The sequence below is a fragment of the Ascidiella aspersa genome, chromosome 6 (genome assembly GCF_963924565.1).
Source record: "Ascidiella aspersa chromosome 6, kaAscAspe10.2, whole genome shotgun sequence".
NCBI classification, from domain to species: domain Eukaryota; kingdom Metazoa; phylum Chordata; class Ascidiacea; order Phlebobranchia; family Ascidiidae; genus Ascidiella; species Ascidiella aspersa.
Genome location: NC_139452.1, coordinates 19872073 through 19881269, shown reverse-complemented (window position 1 = coordinate 19881269; position 9197 = coordinate 19872073). Strand labels below are relative to the sequence as shown.

The following is a 9197-nucleotide window of genomic DNA, read 5'->3' as shown; positions in this document are numbered from 1 at the left end:
ATTCAATTAATAAAAATACTTTAAATGAGCCAATTAGCAATAATTTTATTTTTTTCTATGTTATTTAAAAAATGTGTGATTAACCCTAAATTATGAAAAACTGTTGGTTTTATTCTAGGAAAATTCTTGCAACGCAGGAGTGTATAATTTTGTTTACAATCAAGATTTGTCTGAATCTTGGAAAATTCTTGCTAAGCAGTAGTGTATAACTTTGTTTAGAAATCAAGATTGGCCAGTGGACACACCTTAAAATAACACATGTAACATGTATTCAGTCTATTATTGATTTAAATTTCAAGCTTAACTTATTTGTTTTTATATTTAGGAAACTTGTGATTCTAATGTACCATACCAACCATGTTTGAATATTATGGTGGGGTGTAACCCATAATAACGGCTTAAGAGCCCATGTTTTAAAAAGTTTTGATAGACATGGATGAAACTGTGACAGAAGGAAATGTACCATTTTTTATTAACAAAACTGGATTCCCTGTTGAAGATTCCACTTGGGATAGAATTTGGTCCCATGCTGCTGCAATTCATCCTGGTGCGAAGGGAGACATAGACAAACTAAAATACAACGAATTATTATGCGATGTAAGTAGATGATATAAATTTAGTGGTTCCCAACTTTTGGTGCATGGACCCAATTGGAGATTTTGGGATAGAAAAACTTTGTAAGATTCAAGCAAAATACATATAGAACTGCCCACTGTTCAAGTTTGCAACAAATACAAATTAAGTGTGATTATAGAAACTAGTCTATAGGGTATCACAACATGTGATTCATATGAATAAAGTATTCTTCAAACCTTTTTTGCAAAACCAAATGTCAGTCATTTTATAAAATTTAAAGAAAAACGCATTATAGTATAATGGCACAATCGATCCCTTGAGAAAAAATAACAAAGCAATTTGAACATTAAAAACTTCTGCCTAAAATGGTTAATCAGATCAATAATTAAAATAAAGTGGATTTAGATGTGGAACAACAGGTTATAACTTTTTTGTTTAGTTTTGTTCAACAAACCATTTTAAAGAAACCGTAATGATTGTTTGAATGGGAGAACAGCTTGTATTTCAGAAACCAATGCCTGAAGTTGTCATTGTTATGGTCGCCAAATGGACTGAAACATTTCCAGCCAAACGACAATAAACTACTACCATTATAAAGTCCAAACATTAGAAAAGTGTATGGACCACAACCTTGAGTTGAAGTATTAAAACCCCATGACATTGGCCTACTGATAACATACAACACTAGCCTTAAGGAAGGTCATCAACCTATATATGTGGAACAACATATATTATGGATTGTATTCCGGTTGCTTATTTTGCACTTAACATAAATTTAGAAGACATAAAAGTAAAGTTAAACTCCCCAATCATATTATGACAAAACATGGTTTATTTAAATATTGACAAACAAAACTGCATGCTGGACGACACAACTACAAGTCTACTTTACAGCTTAATTCTGCCGTTTTTGTCTCCCAAACCATTATTTAATGATGAGTAAAACATTTTGCACAACGTCGGCACTACCTTTTAGATATAGCTGAAGATAAATGGCATATTACGGTTTATGCCAATATTACATTTAAAAAATAGTTTTGCCTGGCATTAAATAGTTCATGTCTTATTTTAGTTTAAGATCGTCTAAGCCTTGTATTACCTTTTTGACACCTTCCCCTATTTCTATTTTTGCTTTTTTGCTAACACTGCTTACATCTCTATATTTCTGCTGGTGGGAGAGTGAGGGTCATGATCCATATAGATTTATCAACCTATTTTAATTTATGCTACTGATGTTGCTATTTCTTCTGTTTTTTTTTTACTTTTTATACAAAAAAGGATGAGGGTGTTATCTTTTTATTAACACTTTTTGCTTTCATACAAATAAATATGTTTTTGTACATGCAAAGGTCCACAAACTTAGGAACCCATTATATTTAGTGCAGGGCTGGTCAACCAGTAATACACCCAAGAGCCGTGTTTGTTGTTGGTTAAGCGCAAAGAGCCACACCTTTCACATGGGCAGAGATAAATGTCACCCAGTTAGTTTTTTCATTTATACAAAACCCTTTGCTCAACTAGATTTCCTATAAATGTTGCACACTAACCATATTGTGTAAACTTCACTTAGTGATTTTTTATTCACATTGCAGGACTTCTTAAATAAATTTTACCACGCAGTCAAGTTTTCTAACTCTGCCTTGATTTTACAAAAAAGCAAAATGATCCGACTAGGTATGGATCCCGTAATTTTGTTTAGGGGACTTGGTAAAATGTGACGCCATAAAATAAGTTTCAGTCAAAAATGTGCAACGAAAATTACAGCGTATTTATTCAACCATGATTTTTAAAACTTGCTAAGACATAAATGTTTTTTCCCTAAATATTAAAACTCAAATAGGCCTACAACCAAAAAACGTAATAGCCACATGCAACTGGTTGACAAGCCGCATGTGAGCTTGTGTTGGCCACAACTGATAGTGTCTTCTAATTTAAAAAAGATGAACCCAGAAAAGCTTTACAAAATTTGTCTATGTTTTATTTCAACATGTTTACCTCTGTTACAGTTTCTTTAGTTGAGAAACCTGATCTAAGCCATCAAATGCAAACATAACACTGAATAGGTTTGAGCCACTACCGTGAGTCACAGTAGGCTTATCGCTGAGGTAATTTTTGTTTAGACTTTTGTGAGAAAACCATGGTTTTTACTTGAAAGAAGGAATAGGAACTTCAAAACTGTTTTTGAACAGATTTTATAGGCCTACTTACTTCACAACATTGTTAATATTATGCCACACAAATATTTCTTGGTAATTCAATTCTTTTAGTTATTGTTACTTATTAACAACCAATTTCTTGGCTTTTTTTCTATCCCAGATTCCTATCCCTTCTCCGCCGGTTTTTAATTCCAATTTCTCAACAAGCAACTATCTGCGAAGTGTACAAAACTACATCCAGAGTCTTCAATACAACCACACGGGAACACAGCTGTTTGAAATTAAAAAAATGAGACCTCTGGCTGGTCTTATGGATAAGGCTAAAGAAATGATTAAAGAAGCCCTGCCAATCAAATGTCTTGAGGCAGTAATTTTAGCCATGTAAAGTGGAATTAAATTTATGTTTTGATCCTGTAATTGTTGATAAATTAATTTAATTGTATTTTTACATAAAATACAGTGGCTGATATAATTTTATGTTTTAAAAATGTTTAAACGAAGAAACAAATTTTTATTGGAAAATATGTGGCTTTTTTACAATATTTTTATGTTCACTTTTATTTTGCTACCGGCTACATATGTGGCTGTATTGTGCCATAAATCAAACTGCTACATATATTGCAATTAAAGTGTATTTTACATAAGTAAGCAAATGCTTTTCTAGATATTTGACGAATTGTTTACCTAATGTTGACCGATTTTCTATTGGATTCAAATCTATGTTAGATGGACATTTTTATTACCATGTGGTTCTTGGTATTGTGTATAAAGGTAAATATGGCGCACTTGGAATAAGCAGGCGATCTGATTTAATGGACAAACCTTTAATTTTTAAGGTAATTTTTTCGCATATTATAAACTATTAAGTGTAATTTTTTTCAATTTTTTGTTTAAATCAGTTATGTGTATCAACACTATTCTTTGCTACAAAATATATAACTATTTTATTTTTTGTAGAGCCTTTATGAACTGATAGAAAGCTACAATTTTGCATATTCCAACTGTAAGTACATTATAATCTAATTTTATAGTACATGCTGTATCTTTATGTTTTAACATACTTTAGATAACCACTTACTAAAAAAAGTCAGAATTGGTGGAATTATTCCACATGACATGTGCAGTCAAGAAAAAATTCCTTGGGGTGTAAGTAAAAACAAACCTATAATTGGGCGATTTTATGCATAGCCACAAAACAAATGTTCACACCATTGCAGATTTGCAACATAAACATGGTTAAATATAACAATGCTGAACGGCAACAGAAACTCGATCGTTATGGTAGAGATCTCAAGTCGCATATAACTTATGCAGTTCCCAAGACATCAGTCAGAGAAAAAAGGTATACTATTTTCTATATAAACACAGGGTTTAAAAAAAATAACTAGACACTATTAAATTTATGTTTTAAATATTCTGCTAACCAGTTTGTTTGTGTCCTTTTTCCACTGTTTGTTTGTTTAAACCAGCGGTCACCAACCTACAACCCATGTTTCTACCTGCCAGGGTCATAATTCCTTAATAGAGATAGGAAAGATATAGCATTGAAAGTGTTGTCCAATGCAATTCTAAACTAAATTTTGATAAAATAGTTCACTGATTGATAATTCACGAAATTTCACTACAGTTTTTCTTACATAGTTATTTATATTTTGTTCATTTAACGATAATATAACCAGTGGTGAAGTTAGCCAGAACTGTCAGAAACTATATTCTGAAAATAAAATTGCTGCCGGAACAAACGCAGTACGGTAAAAATGTTTTAAACAGGAATTCAAACTGAACCCAAACCCGATGTTCAGGAGTCGGTTTGGAGCTGATATTTCCCAAACGTGTAGGTGTAGGTAGGGAAACAAATAAATAAAAATATATAATTTAAATACCTTCAAGTACGTGTGTTAACATTTCAGAGGACAAATGCGCTGAAAACCTGAAACAGCTTCATCGGACCCCAGGGGTTCGATCGAACTCTGGTTAAGAAACAGTACAAGATGCCATAAAAGTACATATCAAACGTGCACCTTGTCCGTCAGACATTAGTGAAGGTTTAAGCAAAATGTTCTTCGACATCTAGGGCATCAAAGGGCCAAAAAGTCAAATTTGAGATTAAGAAGCTACAACTGTATTCACAGAAAGCACGTAAAAAAATTTGCTTTCAAGTTGAAGAGATGTTAGTATACCTACGATACAATCACCATGTTACAAATACTTTTAATTCGCGCTCAGAGAGTAAAGTTCCATTTTAACTATATTAAATAAAAAAAGGCTTTTCAAAAAGTAACATGTAACAAGTAACTGCCTTTCGGATAGGGTGCAAAAAATATTTCGGAAAGAAATATTAATTTTATCGTTCGTCTTCTTCCATATGTCCAAAATTGCAATTTCAGTAGGGACTTTATAATCTCGATAAGGGATGTCTAATACTTTATATTTGATTTTGATTCCTATACCCCATACTCTGGGCCGAAAATTCCGTGATACCAAATGACTTCATTACTATCGTAAAAAAAATGATTAGCGTTTTGGTAAGGATTTTCACAGTATTAGGCTGAAATTTGCTTTTGCGTTAGAAAGCCTATATTTATCGTCGATGTTTAAGAATTTATAATAAAAAAATATACAACTCTACGTTGGATCGTAAAACATGGCAGTAATGCACAAATTATTTCTGTATCGGATCGGCACCTATACCACTCTTGTATCAGAGTAGTAGCGATACGATATCATTCCTGCTCTTCACATTGTGTTCATATTATTAATAATACCGAAAACAGTAAAAAAGTATTTTATAGAGTTCCAAGGGACGCACGTTGCTTTTTGGCTATATGCAGATTTTTTCAAAAGGCACCAAAACATATTATAGGCCTATACTAGAGATAAGATTCGCGTGATGCACTTTTTCGTTTACAGGTAAATTAGGCAAAATATTTAAGCCTCGTGATGAGTAACAATACTTTAACTATACTCTATACCAGGGGTGCCCAACCTTTTAGCTGTTGACGGCCGCAGTGACGGTCTTTATTTATCCCACGGCCGCCAGTACAATTTTTTAGAAATAGCGTCAGAAAGTTAAGTCATAACGTGACGTCATAGAACAATTATTCTTAAATATACTTGTTGTTGTCTAACTATCTCGTGCAAAAATATAGAACTGAAATATAGTCTAATCGGGCGAAGCGCGAAAAAAATCGTTTATTTGGTATATTTATTGGGTTTTTGAATGTATCACGTGGCGCAGCTGACCGGCTGGTCGTCAAAACGGCGCGCATGCACTTCCAAGGTGGTTTAATCTTCTTTAGTTTTTGTTATTAACGAAATACGCAATTTTCTGTGTCTGACTTTTTAAATCTCAATGTTTTCTCTCTCCATTTGCCCAATAACAGTTTAAGAATCCCTTATACCAGGGATGTCCAACCTTTTAGCCGAATGGGCCGCATTGCCAGCTTAAAAATTTCGATAGGCGGCAAAACCTATTAAATTAAATGGGTGACGTCATAAGTTACGTCATACATTGACGTCATAAAACAACTTAACTTATAAACACCCGCTCTTCGAGAGTGAACTCGTGCGTAAATATGCAAGTAAATATCGCCATGCCGTATCATGTCATGGTACGACACCTTTGGACTGATATATTTCCTTCAAAAGGTCCGCAAAAGCACACATTCAGAAAAACACCTATCTTGCTTAGCAATGCTGCACAAAAGTGTTCGACGTATGTTGAAATGCGACATTAGACTCGTTTATAGTCTTAAAATATATAAGATTAGGCTTACATCAAAAACTGCGAGTTCTACACGTTTTAACGATAGTGAAAACAATTGTTACTGAAAGTAAGAATAAGTGGTTGGCCGCACGTAAACATCAGGCGGGCCGCGGGTTTGACATCCCTGCCTTACACAATCTTATTCGGTTAAACAAGGCTTTCTATAACTACCGCTCAACCTTTCCCATAATTTAGCCTTAATTCCATTCTCAACACGCATAACACATGCCTTCTTAGTCGTTAATTATGTATCATCAATTCCTGTTTTATCTGTATGTGACAAATAAATTGTTATACTCTTCTGTACTGATTTATTTTTGCATCAAACGTCCAATTCTGATGTAAATTTGTAACATGACAGGGCTAAGACTGATTTGATAGGCTGGTGCTGTTTGTGCACCGTTACTGGAATAAATGAATTTTTTACGTTGAAGCAAATGCCGACAAGGCAAAAACCTAAAAACAAATACTTTGAACGTTTTCATTTTATTTAATTTGGTTGTTTGATCGAGGTAATTTGTTATCGGATCGTAGCGCGATACTTCTTTGTCGAAAATATTAAGTATCGGTATTGGAATAAATGTCAAGTACCGTCACGATTCATATACGCTGGAAACCAATGCAATATCTTTGCAGAAATATACGAATTTATCTTCAACTGCATCGGGGCGCAGAGTTGATAGGCTATTTATCATGATTGGTATACTGACACCAATTTAAGCACAAGTTTTTCTGAATACTTTTCGTTGGCCTTTTGTTTTCCGAACTTCTATTTTAATTTTATTAGAAACGACGGACTAGCGGTTTGATACTTTACAAGGGAATCGTAAAAATTACTGTAGTGGATAACAGAATAGGCTGCAATACATCAAAACTGGTGTAAATAATGCAAAATCATGATTTAGGTTTTATGGCGCAATATTGTATAACATACGTCCATACCTTTAGCCTACAATTACGCCAGAACTTAACCAGCTTTGCGTCGATCTACGTACTGATAAAAGTGTGCTTCCGTAAATGTGTGGCTGATGGCTACATTTATCGCTATTTACTTTTTGCGCTTGTGTCGTTATTTCGTTTTTTGAATTGATTTTACTAAGTATGCTTGTTTCCTGTATGACAATGCGAAAGACACAGTTGAACTAATTCAGACCCTCGTTTTATAAATATCTATATAGGCTACGATATAACCCCTTATTTTTTTAAATAACAAATAATTTGACAACTTATGCACGCAATGAAAATCTTATATGACTAGTGTTTTAAACGTTTGAATCTGTCGATTAGTCAGCCTACTCAAAAAATTGTTTGCAAGCAAGCCATTGTTCGCTTCAAAAGCCTGTCGCTGTCGTGAGATTTAAAGGACTTTGACCAAAACGGGTCATTCAGCAGACTGGGCTAGTAAGCTACTGGCCCAATGTTGAAAAAAAAAACACCTTTTTATGCAGAACTAAACTAAGAACTAGTTTACTTTTTTGTATCAGCCTGTCTTTTTATATCCTATACCGCTGCCTACTGCACCTTTATCGCCAACTGCAGTTAGTTCATAAATATTAAATACTGAACTTACCATTACCGCATACCCCGCTTTTACTTTTCCAAGATTGCCAGCGTATATGTTGAGGCGTGAACACACGATGGCGATGCCACTACAGGACCAGACGTGTTTCGTTTCTCGATCAACACAGTCAGCACACAACACGGGGTAAACCAACTTTCAGCCAATCTAAAAAAAATGGCATACCAAAAAAACAAGTTTTATCAACTGACTTGTTAGCGTTGAGTAGGACTGACTTGCATATATAGTTAAGGGTTTAACGAAGTCTAAGGAAATTTTGAATTAGGATCCATACTGTAACTTTTCTCCTATTTCCATTATTAAAATAATTGTCTTGAAAAGCTATAGTTGACATTATTGTTGTTTTTTAGCAGCAAATCAAAAGATGGAAACCGGAAGTACCAGTTAAGGGTCTGATAGATTGATCATCTTCATTCATATAAATTAATCGTTTAATCGTTGTGGGCAATTCAAAACAATCTGCAAAAATAAATGATAATGGTCAAGTGCTTTGATTATAGCATATTCTATACATACTCTAATATTATTATGTGTGTAAATATAAATTGACCATACATAAAACTAATACTATTGCAGAAGTTTCAATGTGATTACATTTTTATGATAATACATCTTTGTGGTTTATTGTTTTGGAGAGAGATTAATGGTGGCCAGCAGTCCGTACTCCGAATATGTGAAGTAAAAGATGGTCCATTATACTTTGGGAAGTAATAATGGTGTTTAAATAAGTTTATTTAATCACTGGTTAATCATTGGTCAACTGGCTGGGTCTCGCGATTTACAATCAAATCAAAATTGCTTGTTGCGTATATTAGTAGAGTTAGTTAAGAATTTGCACAAATCTGTCTGAAGTGGAAAAGTTAAGTTTATGGTGATGTTTGAAGTCTGCAGTACGAATAATACTGATTCGCCACATGCGTCGGCGCTTTATTAGTCAACAACTAGTTACAGGTTCGCCCAAGCAACTAGTGGTAGGCTACTATTTAAGGCTATATGTTCAAAAGTTTAGACTACATTAGAGTGTATCGTTGTAACTCACTCTTAAATTCGTTGACCTATGTATTTTAAAATAAAATACTTAACGCTTGTTAAATTTCCGCGGTAAGTGCTAGAACTCTTG

The 9197-nt window shown here is 33.8% G+C and overlaps 1 protein-coding gene across 2 annotated transcripts; it reads left to right on the top strand.

Annotated features, from left to right (window-relative positions):
* The first annotated feature begins 330 nt into the window (after window positions 1-330).
* LOC146140644 (tubulinyl-Tyr carboxypeptidase 1-like) lies at window positions 331-8686 on the top strand. 2 transcript variants are annotated; one of them, XM_083391442.1, is made up of 8 exons: window positions 331-597; window positions 2893-3113; window positions 3397-3568; window positions 3690-3735; window positions 3799-3878; window positions 3950-4074; window positions 8102-8203; window positions 8431-8686. In XM_083391442.1, the coding sequence occupies exons 1-8, from the start codon at window positions 433-435 to the stop codon at window positions 8471-8473; spliced, it is 954 nt and encodes a 317-aa protein (XP_083247568.1). In that variant the 5' UTR covers window positions 331-432; the 3' UTR covers window positions 8474-8686. The 2 variants fall into 2 exon arrangements, with proteins under 2 accessions (XP_083247568.1, XP_083247567.1); XM_083391441.1 differs by having other exon boundaries at window positions 8428-8686.
* The last annotated feature ends 511 nt before the right edge of the window (window positions 8687-9197 follow it).